Source organism: Cottoperca gobio, chromosome 6 (genome assembly GCF_900634415.1).
Source record: "Cottoperca gobio chromosome 6, fCotGob3.1, whole genome shotgun sequence".
NCBI classification, from domain to species: Eukaryota; Metazoa; Chordata; class Actinopteri; order Perciformes; family Bovichtidae; genus Cottoperca; species Cottoperca gobio.
Window position 1 is genome coordinate 14,331,782 of NC_041360.1, and position 20,095 is coordinate 14,351,876.

The window sequence follows — 20,095 nt, forward strand, 5'->3', positions numbered from 1 at the left end:
CTTACAGTAATTCCTGTACTGCCTGAGGCACACCATAGTAGGCCTACACAGCTTCACTTTTCACACATTATATTATAAGAGGCACATGTATATTCTTCCTTAACCAATTTAATATTTTCATATATTATCAGTTTTGTTAATTAATCATTTATTAGACCATTCTATGATCTCAGTACACTTTATTTGTCTGAGAGTAAAATACACATCTGTAAATAATAATCCGAAATATTGAATTATACAACTTTATAAAAGTTTTTCTCATTAATATGGTAATGTGCGCAGCAAGGTGGTCCAAAATCTAATCTGATCCTTCATGATAGCAGCAGGACACCGCACATTAAAAATAGATTTAATGAAACCGACACTTCATGAAGAGACATTTATTAGATCAGTAGAATACATCACCACCATCATCATTATCTTGCCAAAAAAGCAGCAGCAACAGCAGCAGCACTTCATTTCCTCACTTTCACCGTATGTCCAAGACAGATGCAGTGAGGCACCCTATATTTTGCCTTTATAATGATGATCTTATCATATGCCCATCTCTACTGAACGTTCCACAACTCTGGTGCTGAACTTGTTGAACTTGTCTATTTAGCCTAAAATCGCTTTCTCAAGGACGGCTCCAGCTGTTTTTCATCATTCTCCGTCATGGCTTCCAAAAGCAGATGAGGTTTGTAAACACTCACAAGGTCATCTGACATACTGACGTGTTGCTCAATTAACATTGTTCATGTTGTTTTTCCATTGTTAACGGGTCTGTGGGTGTTTTAAATCCACAGTGAGATCCTGTTTGTATATTTTTTCACGAATACCTATCTCAGGAATGATCAATTATACAGTTAAGAGTCCTAACAGAAATAGTATTTACATCTTTGAAATAGTTAATATTGTGTACTGCGTAAGCAAACAACACAATAACGGTGACAACACCAGACTATATCATTGCTATAGCAAAACAGGAACACTACAATAGTATTCACATGCACTAGTACACAGTGTGATACTTGTCAAACATAGATCATAGTATTTATATTTACATAATGTTCACAGCTACATTCCAGGTTTGTGTTTTTGTGTGTGCGTTGTATAATAAAAGGATTGTTATAAGCAGAAAAACTAGAGTTTTGTATGTTGCATGCAATGAAATGAAGTTGATACACTGCGCTGCATGGGATGAATATGAGGCAATAAATGTGGAAGAAAAATTCAGTAAGGATAGTGGGTTATTGCTCAGTGCATTTGATATGTAATGCATGTATATTGATAAATAACGTCCAGTTTTACTGCAGTATTTATGATAATAATAATACCGTTATTTTAAGAGTTTGGTCCTGTAAATCAGATTAATCAAACCAAGAAAGAAAAAAAAGTCTGCACATCAAAAAATATTTTCACAATGTACATAATTGTATATCAATAAATACACATATAGTGGAAACAGAGTGTATACAAATCAAAAAATGAACATGGAAGAACTCAGTACGACATTTCATGTACTGAGATGATGCAGTTGGCAGACATCCCCATGAAGTGACGGCCAACTTAACGACTGTTGACACTGAAAGGAATCTGATGATTCAAAAAAAAAGAAGATGAACAAAAACAGAATAATAAAACCTGACTTTGTTTGGGAAGCTTATCAAGGGCGTAGACACACAGACTAGTACAAAATCTCCCTGTATACAAAAGACTTTTTCTTAAATAAATTGCTATCTGGGAAAACAACATAAAGCAACAAGACAACTGCAAGCCATTCCCTTTAGTACGAGGAGACGTCATAGAACACAGTATTTACACATCTGAGCTACATAGTATTTGTTGGAAATGGTGACCGTTGCTCCTAGTTGCAGTGCTTGGACATTTTTCTTTCTCGTGTTGACTGATTTAACCTTATATAATACCAAAAGTGACCAAATATCCCATTTGTGCTTTCCATGAGCTTCACTTATTTTGTGCTTGTTATTCCACTGCAAGATGACTTACTCTCCAGACTGTTTTTTTTTTAATACAATCACACCTCCTCTTCTTTCATATTTGTGAAGTAAAAAAAGAAATGATCAGGTATTTATTATCTATCTACTTAGTTTCACACTGATAAAGACACCAAACTAGCATGCCATGAGACAATGCCATTGACATCTCAACGTGGAGTCATGTCTGTAGGGTGGGTATATGTATCCAGTTCACTGTCCCTCTGCAGTGTTCAGGCCACAGAGGCCAGCTGAGATAATATGCTCAAATGGTGTGGCGTGATACAACATCCCGTTTCCCGCAGTCCTCTGTACTGCCCTACTGTAAACATGGCTGCCCACGCACAGAACACACCAGCCGGCAGATGACAACAGTATTGCCTTTTTTCCAGTTTAACTTTTCTACCCAGTCTTTGTGGAAGATGTCTGTATCTCAGTATGAGGGAGAAAAGTGGCTAGGTTAATTGGGGTTACAGAATGAGGGTGTGGTTTCAGGTTTGGGTGTTAAAATTCAAGGTTTATAAGTCAGACACTGCGGGGGGCTCTTTCCAGTTCGTGGGTCCTGCGGTTGCGTCCCTTCTGCCTTTCTTGCAGGTGTTTCCACTTGGCTGCCAGCCCCTGAGCATGGGCACGAGGATTCACAACCTTCTGCTGCTGTTGCTGCTGGTGTGTTTGTACTTGCTGCACCAGGTGAGCTTTCTGCCTCCTGTGCTTCCTCTCCCTTTTCCATACCTGCTCACAGAACTCATCCACACTGTTCAGAGTCGGGTGATTGACCAAAGACAGGAAGTCTCTGTACCACAGCTTTTGATTGGGAGTTTCTTGAGGCGGAGGAAGATCCTGGGCAGGGACGCTGGCTGCGGCCTCTTCCTCCCGATGTAGCAGATCCTCCAGGCGTTCCGTATCGATGACCTCTAAGGTCACCTTCAGGAGTGTCTGCATGAAGCCGTGCTCTACCGCCTGGCACAGATAGATCCCAGAATCCTTCTTGTTAAGTGTGCGAATCAGTAGGCCCTGCTCTGTGCGGATGAAACGCTCTTCTGATTTGATCTACAGAATGAGAAAATTGGATAGAGAGAGAGAGTAAAGGACACAGAGATAAAGATAAGAAAGATATGAACTTCAACATTTACCAAGAATTGAATCAGCTATGCCTGGGTGTTTAGATTACCCAAAATGTATTTCACTTGAGTCAATTATGGCATTAAATATTCATAAAATGTATTAGTATACATTTTTCAATATGAAGTACCATCAATCAATATTCATCTGCTCTGCACATTGTATCAGAGTTTATTTCAACACAAATGAAGTGTGTACTGATGTAGTTCCAACCTCTTGTTTGCGGTCATCAGCAGAGTGCTGATACTGCCAATATGTCAGGGCTCTCTGGGACTTGGGACTGCATTCAAGGAAAGTGCTGCTGTTCTCCACTCCATACACAGTTTTATCCAAAAGAGTTGTCTGCCCATTTAGTTCATCTAGATGAAAAATTGGAAAACATATTAGTCATGTTTGTTGAAGTAAATTGCGTATGTACTCATATTTAGCAATTTCTTTGGTGATTTTTAGTGACTCGCTGTATAAAACCTTCTCTGCTTTTCTCTCACTGAAATGTAAAAAAACGTAGTACTGCTTGAGATGTGGGCCTGGTTTTACTTATTTTTCAATGATTGCATTTTACATTATTTTGTCACATTATCCTGTTCCTTTTCTTATCACACTCAATCATGTGCAGAATAGGCAGCTCCCACCACAGAGGCAGTCCTTGGAGGAAATGGGCTGTAACTAAAATCTGGCTTTTATACTGTCAAGTAGGTGCAATGCTATTCAGTCAGTGTTCTACTGATTGATCTCCTAAATACTGTTGTAACTTTCACAATTCAGAATCCAGTGAAGCATGGTACAATTTATTATATTGCCTGCTCATTTTCTCCAGTAAATGTGTCTTTTATGCTTTTCTTTATAGAGTGCTGCGGCTGGTTAGCATGTATATTTAAAAGTGCTGCTGCCTACTAAGTGGGTAGCAACAGGTAACAAGTATTGTTTGTGTGTCTGAATTCCTCCTCCACAAATCTGAAGCTTTCGATAACACTTTTTTTCCTCTTGTTCTTTTCAGTTAAATGAAAGACAGACAGGTATAATCACAGTGTATTAGACACCAGTATGAAAGCTGCTTTTGGACTAAGACCACTAACAGGGCAGTAGAGTGGAGGGCTTGGCGACAGAGAGGAATCCTGACCATGTTAATTAGAAGCTTCACATGGACCGACTCTAATCTTCACACCACCAGAGACACATAAAGCACACATTCAATTGGCTCTTCTACTGTTTCAATCGCTTCAGGGAAAGTCAGCCCGCAGCTTTGGGACAATTATTTTGTTAAATAATGAAATCCTTAGAGAACGCTCTTAGAAAAGCTCTTCTCAAAATATAATTTGGAAAGTTAAAAAAATAACATACATGGGTTTAATCAGAGTAATAATGTCTGTACTTAAAAACATATCATACACATGTTTTATTACACATTGCATTGATTATAATATAGTTTGTAAAATACATTTTCTTTCCATTATGTACCGTGGTGTTGCAGATCTGAGCATTGTGTGAGTGGGTCTCCATTCCTGATATCTTGCCTCCTTGTTCTCCTGCAGAAACACAAATATAAACACCTTTGTGAGTCAGCACACACACACTGGCTTCTTTGAATGTTTGTGTGTGTGTGTGTGTGTGTGTGTGTGTGTGTGTGTGTGTGTGTGTGTGCGTGTGTGTGTGTGTGTGTCTGTGTGTGTGTGTGTGTGTGTGTGTGTGTGTGTGTGTGTGTGTGTGTGCATGTGTGCGTGTGTGTGTCTGTGTGTGTGTGTGTGTGTGTATGTATGTGTGTATGTGTGTGTGTGTGTGTGTGTGTGTGTGTGTGTGTGTGTGTGCATGTGTGTGTGTGTGTGTGTGTGTGTGTGTGTGTGTGTGTGTGTGTGTGTGTGTGTGTGTGTGAATATGTGTGTACAGGGAGTTTGTTTGTGTAGGTGTGTGTTTGAATGTGATGTGTTTGAAATAAAATAAAAATATTGTAGGAAAGCTTTAATTATAGGGTGTGTATGAGGAATTCAAACCTAATCAATCATTTCAGCCTGTCATCTCTCTTGGTTGCAGATGCAAAGGAGTTTCAGGTAGTGAAACATAACACCGAGGATATTTTCTGTAAACAATAATTGAAGAAGCTATGCAGACACCAAAGCAAACTGGTAAGTCCTCCCCCTCTGCTTCACATTGTTCTAACCCAGTGTGGGTGTGTTGGTAATTGGAGGTAAGAGTTTTCTCTGGCTGTCTTATGTTTGAATGTTGGACTCTGGAGACCAACTAACAGCGAGAACAGGATACTGTGCAGCTAGCATTCAAATCAATAAGCCCCATGGAGCTGTGAGTGGGAGGCGGCACACACAGCACACACAAGTACACACATACATGAACACACACAGATCAGTCCACTACTACAACCGCAGTACCACCGAACCTCTAACACCTACCTCACCCCTGGTTCACCCAGACAGCCTCCAGACATCACTGACATTGGGTCTCATTTACAGTAAACGCATGAGGCAGGTTATATTTCTGGCTCTCTGGAAGAAACACGACCCTCTACCTTTAGGGGGTTTTGGCAAATATACAGAGCCTGCACTATAAGTGTGCCCTAGCTTCAGTCCTGAACTGCAGACTGCCTGCATATGTCTTCAATCACGACACGAAAAGCCTTTTATATAATCTGTTTTTACTTCTCTAAAATACAGGCAATATGTAAAACAAAACTCATTCTTAAACAAGCATAATTCAAACACATGTTGTACATTTTACATGTTTAAATCTGAGGCAGATTGCTAAAAATGCAAAACACAAATACAGCTTTCTGTAATTGTTGTTATTTTTTATATGAAACGCACATCCTAACTGTGCTACTTGCAGTGTGTTTCAGTTCAGTTAAATTCAATGTGTATACCTAACCAGATGTGTTAAAGTATATTCTATTGTGCCAGGTTGGAAGTATCCTAACGCATTTAAGGCAAACTTCAAAAATACTTGCTAAACCTTTTACAGGGCAGATTAGTCACTGTGCACAAGGTGTGAGGCAGCTTGTAAAACATAATCGTAGGTTGGTGACATGGCATGAATGTAGTAGTATGTATTCAGTACCTCTTAGCCATGGGAAAGTATCTGGAGCACTCGGTGCCATCCCATGCACAGTAAGGGTCCCTTGCCAGGCAGCATTCAGCGCAAGCCTTCCCATAAACCTCACAGCGATGCAAAGGCATCTGGGACACACCAATATCTGAGCCCAGGTACAGTTGTTGCTGTGGAGGTAAAAGAGAGAAAAAGTCCATTTTCAATAACTGATATTTTATTTTGGCTTCAATCTGGATGAGCTGTGTATATTGATTAATATGCCTATGTTTATGTCTGTCAAAATACAAGTAAAAATACAAGTCAGGAATGTGGAAAGACAATTGTGGCAGGGGGGTGTGGTTACGGTGCCGGCTGCTGGGGGAAAGATGGGAGTGTCTCAGCTGGAGATCAGACAGCTCGACAGAATCAGGTAATCAGTCACACAATATAAGCATGGTGATAACCTGGTTCTGTTCTCTTGCAGTAGGCTGAGTCCTGGGGGAAAAGACGTGTCCGCCACAGTGAGCCTCGGACACTGAAAGGACGTTTGTGAAGTTGTTTGTTTTGTTTGCCTGAACAGGCTCAGACTGGCAGCATTAAACTGTTTTTATTTACGAACACCCATCTTCTTCTGTCATTTTTATCTGGGTGAGATCAGGGTTGAGCAGATTTGATATTTTCTTGATGTAAGCTTGAGATCTCCTCATTGGCTACAGTGCTTTGTTCTGCTCCACATGTTGCTATAGTTTAATGTTATATGCAATAAGAACGACTATCAATACCTGTTTTGTTGAAAGTTCCATCGCTGTAATGGCTGTTGGCTCCTGTAAAAAATAAAAAAGACAAAATAACAGATTGATTAGACAACACTGCCAATCATTTAACCTGTTGTAGTAATACAGGGGATACGAAGATAACCTACTCTGAAGACAGTCATTTCTTCCAATAGGACTTCTTCCAGGTCATGCCAGGAGCCTCTGGGGATGGATACCACTTTCAGTATTGTCCCCATGTCTAATGCATGATGAAAACAAACAGGTCTTGAGTAAATATCCACTCTGTAGAATATGCGTAACTATCTATTTCAATTGTTCAATAAATCATTTTCAGTTTACAATATAGAGTATGTATGCAAATGTGTGTACCTGTGCCTATAAACATGACGTCATACTGGCCATCTTCTGCTTCTACTTTGTCCACCACTATCTGAGTGAACTGGTAGTCCACGTCTGTTTTGACTATGATCGGTCGATTATTAATGGGGTAGACAGGGTTGAACATGGCTGGGTGGCTTCTGGCAAAGGTTACGACTTCATCAGGAAGGTCCTTGGTTGTATCAAACCCTCCAAACGTCTTACTTGGGCACTGTGGAGAAAAATGTGTTATAACAATAACATTGTAAAGGAGAATGAACTTTCAAGCCCATTTCATAACACACTGACGTCCCAGTTAAGAGTGTACTGTACTCACTGTGCCAGGCCGCGGGTAGGGAACACGTCCCTGGAAGGGCACCCACTGATAGTTGGGTCCATCTCTGTGAGCGTAAGGACCCAGGAACACTCTCCTGATGTCTGTCATGCTGTACATACACACAGCTGAACCTTTGAAGATGTTGCTAATGGACAGAACGAATGAGTCAGTTAAGGAAAGGTCAGGTTCTCGTTGAAAACAAGAGTCCGGTAATTAGGGATTATGGCCAAAACTATTTCAATGTCAACAACAATACCTGGAAGTGGTGAATACTGCATAGATGATCGGGCTCTTAGGATCCTTTGTGCTCATCAGAAAAACATCCTCTGAAAGCCAAAGAGAGAACGTTGTACATTGCAGACATATTTTCCACTGAGAAGACATCCTCAGGAAATAATGTGGGAAACCCTTTTAAAGGTGCGGGAGCAATCACTCACGTAGCTCATCAAAGTGTGTGTCTATTCCATTACTGCCAGGCACAGAGCAAATAAGTCGAGCCTTCAAGAAGGTGGTCCACTTATTCACCAGACTCCTGTGACCTCCCAGGTCATTCTGTCGGACACATCACATGTAGAAGCTCAGCAGGGAAATTCATTGATTTGGAAGTTACATAAAGAGAAAATTATTGTTTTCTTTTCCACACTTTCCCACTTTTTTTAAAGCTCATACCAATATATCAGACTTCTTAAAAAACAAAAGAAGCTTTTTTTGTTTTTGTATTTATATGCAGCTTTATGTAAAACATTGGCTATATAATGGTGATGAAGGACTTGCATTGCCTAATTCCATACTCTGCTGCTGAGCTGTGAATATACAGTATGCCTCATTACCCTGTGGTTGAATGAAGTGTGGCGTTCCCATGCTGGCTGGATATAGAGCATGAGAATTGCCTACCCTACGCAATTGATGCTGTCACCCCCCCCCCCCCCCCCCCCCTCCTCTAACGCCTTTTAGAGCATACTATAAGCCTTCAAAGTTTGGCCATTTTGCCTTTGTTGCTTGGACGGGGACTAACACTTGGAGAACTTGATGTGTTTGTCAAGGCTGGACAAGGAACCTTTGGAGACCTCCATATTAGAAGTCATGTACACATACATACTCCTTACAAGGCAACAGGAGACAGCTTTTAAGACCTGTGTCAGATCATGAGGTAATATATCTATGATAACACACATGATTCTATGATAAATAATTGCATTTGTTGTGTAATTTTAGAAGAAACGTGTCTTTAAGAGTCTTTACATAGACAACTTATGTCCACTTTATAGATTTGAAAGTTACACCAGACAGCAAAATGCATAAAAGATACTCCAGACAGCTCATTTAACAATTTCAGTTCAAGATGTGTTTTCTTTTGGTTACTTAATTAAAGGCCTGTCAATGAACCAAACAGCCACTTTAAAATGCATTTACCTTGATGAATAATAGATTTTTTGAGTTTGTAAAGAAACAGACGATCTCTAAAGTACTGTATGTTCCAGTACACACCCTAATAATAAGTGTCTGTGTGCCTCACAGTAGATATGGCACACAAATAGCACACAAACACAGAAGCAAAAAGTACTGCCTCCTAAGAAAACTTGTTGTTGATTTATGACAGTAAATTAGATTGTGTGCAAATATTCATAGGCCCAAATTAATACCACATCTTGCATAATGGATGTCTTGTCTTTCTTTGAGCATAGCAGATTCCTGGCATACTGGGTAATCAGGCTGTTACGAGAGAGTCACGATATGCTGCTAGATGGGAGGTTGAGGCTGGGCATTACTCGCTGATCTGTAGTCAGCCTGTTGGATTCCTGCTTGATGAATAGGAATAGGATTTGGAACGTGAAAGCTGATACGAGGCCAGTGGTTTAACATAACCATCCCCTGGAGCTAAAGGGTGTAGCAGACCCAATCAGTGCCAAAGCCTGGCATTAGGATAACAGTGCTGCCATTGACAGCGTCTTTGCCTCTCAGGTTCTGGTGACATTTAACATTTCTCTCAGGTTTCTGTCTTCGGGGGCTGATTGTACCACACACAACAAAGCCCACTCTTCTCCAGGCTAAAAATAATCACAGATAACAGCCCCTGAAACCTGCCATTATGAAAGGCACTCAGACACCCGTCAAGTGTTTTTCCTGATACAGAAGCTATTTCACATAATGTCGCTTTGAGAGTGTGTGTGCCTTTGTCTATCTCCTTTTGTGTGCGTCTGAATTTTCCTTTGTAAGAGCCAGCTTTAGTGAGTGCGTGTTTGAGTGTATGCGTACTTTGCAGAGCTGTCCGATGCGCGCATGTGTGGCCTTCCCAGCGTGCTCGCCATCCATAGCGTTCTCTTTGAAGAGCAGGTAGATTTTGTCATCTTCTGGGTTGTCGCTCTCTGGAATCAGATGAACGCCCACAAACCTGGGATCTGCAAAACATAGAGATAAACACAATCAAGGACAGTATCAATTAAGTGATTAGGTTTTATCTCAAAGTGTATATTTATGTATAACTTTTCAAAAGAAAGTGCTTCACAATAAAAGCATTTAGTATTACATATCAAAGAGGCAGGATAGTGAACACAAGAGCAATAAGGACAGCAAATGATCGGTAGCCTTTCATTTTAAGAGAAGTACTCAGGGGCTTCACAGTGTAGAGCCTTATAAGTAATAACACAAGTTTTATATTACATTTCTAAACTTCACAGGCAGCCAACGGAGAGAAGCTAACCTTTGAGTAACGCACTTTGTCTTTGTTAGAAGACAGGCTGCAATATTTTAAGCCATGCAAAAAATCTACAGTTCCTTGGCTGAAGCAGAAGTTTAATGAATTTACAAAAACATAGTTGTGAAGATAAAGAAAACATGGGGCAAGAGTAAAATGAATCCCAGAGACTGCAGAAAGTTGTTTTCCTCTGAGACAATACCAAGGACCTCTGTTTTAACTTTATTTAAATTGAGAAAAGTTTCAGGACAATATCTGTCATTGAGACCAGATGATCCACATGAAAGTATAAAGCTGTATTAATTAAAACATCTAAGTCGAAGGCCTGACGGTAGTCTAAATAGAAAATACAAGAGGCGATCTATAGGTCATATAGCATCAGACACGCCGCCACTGAAATTCTTCATTTGATAAATTGGAAATAAACCAAATAAGAGTTACTTGCAAAATCAAGGACCCGAAAGTATTATATTTGAGTGAATTTCCTCTTCTCTCTCACCATTTAGCCACCTGGAGTCATGTTGCTCCGTCCTGATTGGGTGATGTTTTCCGAGAGTGCGAAAGATGGCAAAATCCCGCCCCATGAAGTCAGCTGATGTCCCAGCATACAGTTCGCCATCTGAGAGGAATGTGTTAGTTTAGTAAAACCCGGATGAGAAAAACAGTCTGAGGTGATTCCTCCCCAGTGATGCAGGTGTACAAAAACTGAGTAATTGTTCAGGGGCTTAGCAGTGCAGGTAGACATGGAGTCCTGAGAAAACACAGACAGTAATGGACGTGATGAACATCAGGAGTGTGAAATTGACATTATCACAGCAGGCAGGGCTGAGAAGGGAGGCAGGGGAAGGGTGAACGGATAGAGGGACACATGAGGAGGGACAGGACAGAGGTGTGAGACAGGGGGTGTACATAATAATGCTGGTGAGAGGGGAGAGAGAAAGGGGAACGGAGATTAGGGGTGATGGGCTGGAAAATGGCCATCTGCTGGGTTAAACGGTGTGATATAACATAATGTGACTGGCAGTAATTGGGGGTAAAGAAGAAAGACATGCTCACATAATCCTGCTTTATATACCAAAAATGGGGATTCAGTCCAAAGAAAACTCAATTAAGTGTCATCTGCCATGCACGCCCAGCACTTAAAGGAAGTATTCAGATTGAAATAGAGTTTACAGTCCTGCCAATGAGTGGTTCCCAGTGTGTAAATACAAACTACAGAGCAGGTCCGCTTGTAATGAATGACAGGAATGCCCTGTTCTGTTATTCACGTTTACTTTACACACTATATATCTTCTGAAATGAAAGAGCGAGGTAGAGGGTGTTTTCAAGACTCTCACGTTTTTATATGACCTTTGCTCTTACGCACAGAAGAACAGCACAGTGTATCCGGTCTTAAACTCACCAATTAGCATGGAGGCAGTGAGCAACTTGGGATCATAGGGACTCTTCCCTCTGCCATTTTCTATGAGAGGATCCAGTCTGAACACGCTGTCCTGGACGGGGAGAGACAGAAAGTTACAGCAGTGGAAGTGAACTATCAAATACAAGGGTTCACATTATTTTCGGGCGTTAAGGATGCAAATTACAGAAGGAAAAAAGAGTTGGAATTCTCTCAGGGGAACCAATTTTGCAGCAACTTCCAGGTTGTGAGAAATAGTATTTTATGAAAATAAGTGTTATTACAACCCACAGAATTGTATTATATATTTTAGTCCAAACGGTTGCCTAACGTTTCATAGCTCATCACAGAAAAATGTGATGCTTGAAATATGTTATTAAAGAATATAAATAAAGCACTATGTGATATTGCCATACAGTGTGGAAAACATGTTTTAAAAACGCAAGCCAGGAAAGGATTGAGAATGAAAGCAATACATGTCATCACCCTCTATGATTTAGTGACCTCGACACTCATAGGAAAGCCATCAGATGAATTACATTTCTAGTTTATGATCTATATACAGTAGATGGCTTTTTGCAGAGATATTTCCTGCTTCTAATTGTCTGTAAATAGCCGTCTAATGAATAGGAAACGCACATTTATGAGTCTGACATTTGGAGGAGAAGAGAGCAATTTCCTTCACTCATACTGACATGAACACACATACACATACAGCGTTTCCATATTAGAATGATGAATTGGAAATTCTGCAGACTATGAAACCCTGTGTGTAATTTTCAACCTCATTTTGCAAAATGAAACCAATTTTATGTACTTAGTAAATCATCAGTGAATGCACTCCCACCCGACTACACATGGTCCTTCACAACTTTAAATACTTAAACTTTACTATGCCATAAAATGCAGTATAGCTTTTATAGCTTAATGATAGCATGCATCATTATGTTTGAATGCAAGTGGAGGCAGTGAAGAAAATGTAACGTGTGCCTGTACCTCGGGTTTCTTGCCCACCTCCAGGTAGGAACACACAGGGTGAAAGGCTCCTGTCCCACACACATAGAGATGGGTCTGGTTGAACGGCTGCAACACCTTAATGAAATTTGAGCACTCCCTCTGATGGACCAGAGAAAGAGAACAGATTAAGCAGGAGGAAAAATCAACCTTTGAAAAACAAAAACTTGCAAACCTTTCAAAACTACATTAAAGTCACAATTGTTACAGTCTTTAGTTCCATGGTTGTCTAAAAGCTTGTTGTTGTTTGACATTTGCGTTAGTAAAAAGTGGTGAAACAGCTGGAAAAGTAAACAGGTCAGAGCGCACTAAGTGCAGAGGTCACAGAGGAAAATCCAATACTTAAATACAGAAATCTGTAATGATAACAGAGAGCAAAGCCTCCTGTAATCTACTTTAATTCCCCAGAGAATAGTCTACTCTCGCACTGTGCTGAGTAATACTTCTGAAAATAATATTTTGACCAGACTAAGCTTTATTATCCATGACTCTGTATTTCTTTTCACTTACACACACACACACACACACACACACGCACACACACACACACACACACACACACACGCAAGCACACGCACGCACACACACACACACACACACACACTCACACACACACACACACACACACACACACACACACACACACACACATACGATACAGTCTTTCTCTCTGAACTCAGTGAGATCTTTCACTGCTGGCTTCTGAGAAGTGTGTGTGTGTGTGTGTGTGTGTGTGTGTGTGTGTGTGTGTGTGTGTGTGTGTGTGTGTGTGTGTGTGTGTGTGTGTGTGTGTGTAATTTCCCATGGAATAATTGTGAAATACAAACAGTAGGGAATTAGACCATAGAATAACAAAAGTCAATCATAATAATCCTACTGTATACCAATCACAGTAATGCAGGAAACCATTGCTGCATTTCTGTCACTCTGCATTGTACTGGTCTCTTATGATTCATGTAGGAACTTAGGAATATTTACTGTACTGTAAAGTGTGTGTGTGTGTGTGTGTGTGCGTGTGCGTGTGCGTGTGCGTGTGTGTGTGGCACAACAGGCATCTTATGCATGGCTCTGTTGCCAAAAGGCTAATTTCCTCGTGCTCTGGCAGCACGTGCCGGAGCAGACCTGACCTCAAATAAAACTGAATGTGTCATCACATATTCAATAGAAAAAAAAACATCGAATAGCGCCACAATTTATGCATGACTAAGTTCATCTGGCTTTACTAGGTCATGAGCAGATAGCAGGCTATGTTTACATAAGCTTTTGTTGTCATTTAAGCAGCTGTCTTTGGTTTGATTTATATGGCCCGTATGAGAAGATTTATCTGAGTGACAAGCAATAACACAATACTGTCTTTGCACTGTCATACCTCTGAATATGTACTGTAGCATGATGATGCAGAAAATATGACTCAAACCATACAGGTGTGTAGGTTTGTAATAAATGATACGTAGAATGTACACCGTTCTACGTCTATCTCTTTCTATCCTCTCTGCTTTATCTTCTGAAGTGTTTGCTTACAGTACATCAGGAGGCATCACTAGACTCACTCTCCATCTTTCTCCACCTTCCTTTAATTCTCACTTTCCTTCGACTCTATAAAAGAAAGACCACCCCTCAAGGCGTCTTATTCATCCATGCCACAATGTTGACAGATAACACACAAAGGACTTCACAGCGCTTTCAATCAGCCATACAGATGGGCAGGAGAGCTTGGCTGATACCCAGGCAGTGAACCGTGGAACAAACAGCATTGCCATGATTTTACATTCTAGCCTTTTGCCTTAGGCTCTGTTGAAGATAGAATTCATAACACAGCTTGAAGGGAGCAGAGACAACCTCTCAGTGTGTTTACATAGAGTTTCACCACTCCACACAAGATGCTCTAAAACTGGACTCTGCCACAAACAGGGAGATGTGATGCGTAGCTTGTCATGCAAGGGTTGATTGAGGTAAGGAATCTAAAACAAGTCCTGGATCTTTATACCTGAACAACATGTTTTTTTGTTTCAGATCCTGGACACTCGGAGCTCATTACATTTAATAAAAAACTCTTATCCTAAACAAATAAATCCCAGATGATTAAGTCTGCGTTTTGTTTTAAAACATATTACTGCGGGCTACATGCTAAGAAGACGAAACTGCTTCAAGACTAAACTCTTATAGGCAGGCACCAATTTACTCTGATTGGGTGAAACCAGTTTGTTTTATTCAAATGTGGTAAATGACCCTTTCTACTTCAAATTCCCCAATTTATTATGTCTGAAAGGATCCGTTTTATAGCGAAACAAGCAAGGCCAAGTCCAGTTTTGATGCGCTCCCTGAGTTTACTCTGAAAATACCTGAAAAGAGTGGATTGTATGTACATACATTTAAAAGCACCAAGGGAGAAACATGAAAGATTTTGGTCTAATAACATCAGAACAACAATGCCTATGAGCCCTGAATATATTATAATATAATGATATATTATAATAATGTTATACCAGTAGGTCTGCCAGAAATCACAGCTATTTCCCAGGCCTCACTCACTCCATTAAATGGAGTGCTCAGAGGCTTCATAAGTGATTAAGGTCAAATGATGGTCTCTATCTTGGCTCTGAGATTATGATCAGACCTATGGTGAGCTACAGTAGGCAGTGTGTTGGCCATGTGACAGATAGGATATGTCAACACACTGGAATAACAAGAAAAATCTCATATTGTTTATGATAAAAATGCCATATAAAATGGAGCACATATCCCATGTAATCCCAGGGCAACTACAAGTGAGGCTTACTTTGAGACCTGCAGAGTTGCACTTATTTCATAGCACAAGAGAACAAAGGCATTTTCAAAACATCTGTGGGAGTCGAGGGGCAAAATGCTGACACCCACTAGGAAGATAGATGGTTTTAGCTCTTACCGAGAGATCTTTTCCTGCCCACTTGCATTCATCTCTTCTGGTGGAAGAAGCTGGCCAAGGGATCTGCAACACAAACACAGTTCCTGTGCATGTTAGAGAAGAATCATCCCCCTCCTCGAATCAATTTAAGAGAGTGAGTCGATACAGCTTCTGCTTGCGTGCACGCATGTGTATATATGAGGGTTGAAGGGGTCACAATGCGATTTGTTATCCACTTTGTTTCAGTTTACTTCATTATTAATCCAGGTGTGCAGAGAGCAGCTAACATGCCTGGCACAGCGTGTGATTGTGTGCGACAGCCCCGATCTGAAATATTCATGAGGTTCTTTTCTGTACAAACAGAAAAGAAAGTCCCAAGATACCTGAGCTCCTGGCTGGCACTCTGGAAGGAGATGCACACTCAAGGCAGATATCAGGTCGATCAGAAATGCAAATGATAGATGGTTATATGGATAAAGCCACCAGACAGACTGACTGAAAATCAAAACATTGATTTTACCTTTGCGTAGTCTCTGCTGATATTCAGGAGGTTAAAGGAGAAGATGTGGTCTTTGGCTCCCACCACAAGTCTTCCTTTCTCCTCGTCCAACAGGAAGGTGTGGTAAGACGAACTGTTGGCCAGGCCTTCAAACGTCACAAGGTTGTTAGATTCCAGCATGTCTGCAGAGCAAAATGGAAAGAAAAGTGATGATCAGCATAATGTGATAATCACTTTGTGAAAATCGTAGTAAGTGTGGGCAACATGCAAGTTAAAGAAAGTCCATCAAGTCAATGTTTATTTCCATTATTTTATTTCCATTTCCATGGGTGTCTGAAAGACACAGCCTTGGTTCTAGAAAGCTTTCAACATTTCCAACCACTTAGAATGTGTGTCTGTGACCACAGGTTCACCTCTCCGTTCACTTCTCTGCCTGCTCAGTTGCAATGTTCCACATACGCTGACAGTTCACTGCTTTATTCCATAAGCGTACACGGAACAAGTAAAAAAAAACATTACATTGGGTTGTTTTGGTTATATCCCTCATAGACTGTTTCTCTTCAAAGCCTCTTTCAGAGCTTTTTTTAAATGTTTTTTTTATTTTTGTCTAAATGTTTTAGCTTCTATTCCATTTACAAAATGAAAGTCTCAGGACTAGGGATAGGACAGCATGGCCAAGGAAGGCGACGGACAGATAGTGAAGCACCACTGCCAAGACAAATTGGACTGGGAAGGTAATGCCAGCACTGGGAGCCAATGATCAAACTGTCTGCATATGGAAGTGACCTTGACCAAAGCAGCCAAGCAGAACTCGGTACACTCAGAGTGGAAAACTGGGTGGAATATATAATGTCATGACTCTGCTAATAGTTCATTGTCAGGATTACTCTAAACTGCATAAGCTGTTCGGATATGTTACTATGGGCTACAGTTCACGTTTTGCAGTGTAATACAATGCTCAGCCAAGTCTGGCAAAGAAGTGCCATTTGCTTTCACAGTGGAAAGCAATTTTTTTTTACAAACAGACATTTAGGATCTCATTCCTGTAACGACCTCTAAAGCTGGCATTATGAATATGGCAATGCAACACCTTTTGTGTAACGTGTGCATACACACACACACGCACACACACACACACACACACACACACACACACACACACACACACACACACACACACACCTATGCTCTGTCCATCTCACATTTTGGTTTCACCCTCACATTCTAACCACACATTGATGCCCTCCCATTGATCAGCCACACAAAAGGGTGAAGAGTTATGGAACAGAGGAGAACTGGTTCATTTGGTGCTCTTTTTCTCTTTCTCTGGGAGTAAATAACAAAAACGTTCATAAATTTTTTAGCAAGGAGAATGCCCCCTCTCTGAAGTGTGTCAGAACCCGAGAGAGTGAGAAGACACAAGCTGGCGCAATAGCTGGTGTAAGAGAAAAGAACATGAGCGAAAAGGGGGCGTCACACTGCTTTTACTCATTCATAAACTCTCATTTTAATAAAACTTCTAAACATGGGTCATGAAAGTTTGTCTAAAAAAACGTTGGAAGCTTTAATGTGAGAAAGTTTAAACATCTAAATTCTTTTTTTTTTATTTGATATCCAGCTGAAGGCCACTTTAGTCAACATTTTTACTTTTTTTTTTACTATTTGCTATTCACCTATTATAAAAGCATCATCCTAAAAGCATAATGGGTGATTAGTATAACACATGTTTTATTATATAAACCTCCTAAAGTGATCCAGCTGTCCAGGTCAAATTGATCACAATAAGTGGTTGATTATTGTAACCATTCATTATTATTTATTGTTTTTCTCATGCAGATTCCAATGGAATTGCCATTTATTAAAGGAATATAAAGTAATGAAACAGACAGTATTAGGCAGTACAGTAATAAGAAAATAATTTAAACAGGAATTTGTATAGAAATGATTCCGTCCCAAGCTTTTTCATCCATATAAACTGTTAAAGACTGTACTTTAATTATAAATGTCTAAATGAAAATCAAATCAATATTTTGCATTATAATGTAGTTCAGTTGCTTTAACTTAAGGGGCTTTGGAGTTAACAACTGGACCTTTAATAGGACCAATATGCTGCTAATAAATGCCATCAACAGGAAGTGTAACATAAAAGTGCGATGGGATAAATGAAAGAAAAACTACGCTGGATTTGAAAAAGGTAATATATTAAAAGTTGAGGAAACACAGCTGTAAGAGATAAAGGAAAAACATTGAGAACTTCTTGGCTCAAGTTACAAACTTCATGTAACATTTTGGCTCTGGCACAAAACCTTTTTTTCACTGAAATAAATGCATTTACATTCATGTGAATACCATATGCACACAAATGCACACTACTGTACACAGGATGGCAATACACAATGGGTTGACATTGGGTCTTTATTGTTATTGTTTCGGAGATGTAGCTGGTTTCCTGTGCCTCAGCGCTGATGGAGACAGATTTAGTGTCCTAAGTATAATGGCATGGCGCTGTATGACTCAGAGAAGTGGACATTTGAATCTGACCTAATAATTCCATGACAATTTAAAAGTATTTTTAAAGTCATAAAGAACAGATCTAGTCTGTCGCCATTTAGGTACATAATGTGACTCTTTCCAAACCCAAAAGCTGTTTAAGACATACACTAGCAATGCAAGCCAAAGCAGTTTTATTCATGGATACATTACACAATTTAATTAATGATTCATAAATGCTTCCAGACATATCTTGTATGTATGTATATGTATGTGAATCACATACATACTTACAGTACATTACTCTATTTGTATTTTATTGGGGAAATGCTCTCGTAATATTAGTAATTAAATGTTCTAAAGGGGATTATTGGGTTGCACATAACACAGCCACTGTCTTAAGAATGGAAAAAAGCTCAAAGTCTAAAAAAGTTGCAGTAAAAGTAATGCTTAGTCCACAGTGTCCCAGATTTATGCTCCTGCTGTAACCTTGGTGATCAATCAGTAGTGGATCCAATGTAAGCCTTTCACTGACGGCACAATAGCACCAGCCTAATACCTCTGACCCTCTTCCACTTGCACCAGTGCTGCGTGTGTGTGTGTGTGGGAGAGAAAGACAGAGAGAAGATGTCCTTCACATATAATAGTTTTACTTTTGCTCCATAAAACTAGGAAATACTTACAGCCGGGTAATTGTACACAAACAAAAAACAGTGTGTCTGTGTAATTTGTATCCTATATAACTCTGTTTATCTAAAGGAAATAAGTAATTGCCCCACAGAATGATACATTTGTTTTATAAACAGCAAGGTGTCAAGGAGCTGTAGGGAAACTGCATAGACGTGATGATTGCACTTCACTTCTCCCCAAACCACATCCCTGCGAGAGAATGGAAAACAGCATCACCACATACACCCACAACAAACAGACACACACTTCTCTGGTTTGTGAAAATTGTCTATGAGAGTAGTGTCCATGGCAACAGACCATTCAACAGAGACTACTGCTAAGTTATTAAAAGCTATTTATCCAGAGACAGATACTCTATGGGTATTGTGTGTTGATCCGTGTGTGTATTTATGGAACATACTCTGATGTGTGTTATTGGAAAGAAACAGGATGTTGCCAAGCCACGCCAGAGGCAGTCGCCTTTACATGTCTCAACTGGTGTGCCCTCTGGTTAAATATACAAAAGGTTGAGAACCTGCGCATGGATAAAGCAACACTTCACTTCAACATTTCTCCTGCCTATCCTGCAGCTTCAAACCAAACGTTTAATGCAAAGCGTTTTTGATAGACTGCAAACTCAGTGACAAAGTTTTTATGGTACAGGCAAACAGACAGGCAGACAGAAAGACAGAGACATATATAAGACAGATGGATAGGCAAATGCATGGCTTGCAACAGGTGTCAGCTGCTGCCCTGCTGTCTTTTACTCATTTTCTCTTTTACCCCGTAACTTTTGAGGTAGGCCTGTCAAGTCCTGCACATGTCTCTTTTTACCAGCTGTTTG

General features: G+C 40.1%; 1 protein-coding gene across 3 annotated transcripts in view; it reads right to left on the minus strand.

Moving 5' to 3' along the window:
• Positions 1 to 363: 363 nt before the first annotated feature.
• sema3ab (sema domain, immunoglobulin domain (Ig), short basic domain, secreted, (semaphorin) 3Ab) overlaps positions 364 to 20,095 on the minus strand; it is a 45,429-nt gene continuing 25,697 nt past the window's right edge. For 2 of the 3 annotated variants that reach the window (XM_029433849.1, XM_029433850.1), the window contains 16 exons: positions 16,114 to 16,274; positions 15,615 to 15,677; positions 12,692 to 12,811; positions 11,699 to 11,789; positions 10,796 to 10,915; positions 9,858 to 10,000; positions 8,039 to 8,153; positions 7,858 to 7,927; positions 7,602 to 7,746; positions 7,277 to 7,496; positions 7,054 to 7,145; positions 6,914 to 6,955; positions 6,162 to 6,319; positions 4,557 to 4,624; positions 3,312 to 3,457; positions 2,502 to 3,026 (listed from right to left, as the gene is read on the minus strand). In XM_029433849.1, the coding sequence (XP_029289709.1) occupies positions 2,502 to 3,026; positions 3,312 to 3,457; positions 4,557 to 4,624; positions 6,162 to 6,319; positions 6,914 to 6,955; positions 7,054 to 7,145; positions 7,277 to 7,496; positions 7,602 to 7,746; positions 7,858 to 7,927; positions 8,039 to 8,153; positions 9,858 to 10,000; positions 10,796 to 10,915; positions 11,699 to 11,789; positions 12,692 to 12,811; positions 15,615 to 15,677; positions 16,114 to 16,274 (2,279 nt within the window). Of the gene's footprint in view, positions 3,027 to 3,311; positions 3,458 to 4,556; positions 4,625 to 6,161; positions 6,320 to 6,913; positions 6,956 to 7,053; positions 7,146 to 7,276; positions 7,497 to 7,601; positions 7,747 to 7,857; positions 7,928 to 8,038; positions 8,154 to 9,857; positions 10,001 to 10,795; positions 10,916 to 11,698; positions 11,790 to 12,691; positions 12,812 to 15,614; positions 15,678 to 16,113; positions 16,275 to 20,095 lie in introns of all 3 variants that reach the window. The other variant, XM_029433851.1, reaches the window with a different exon arrangement.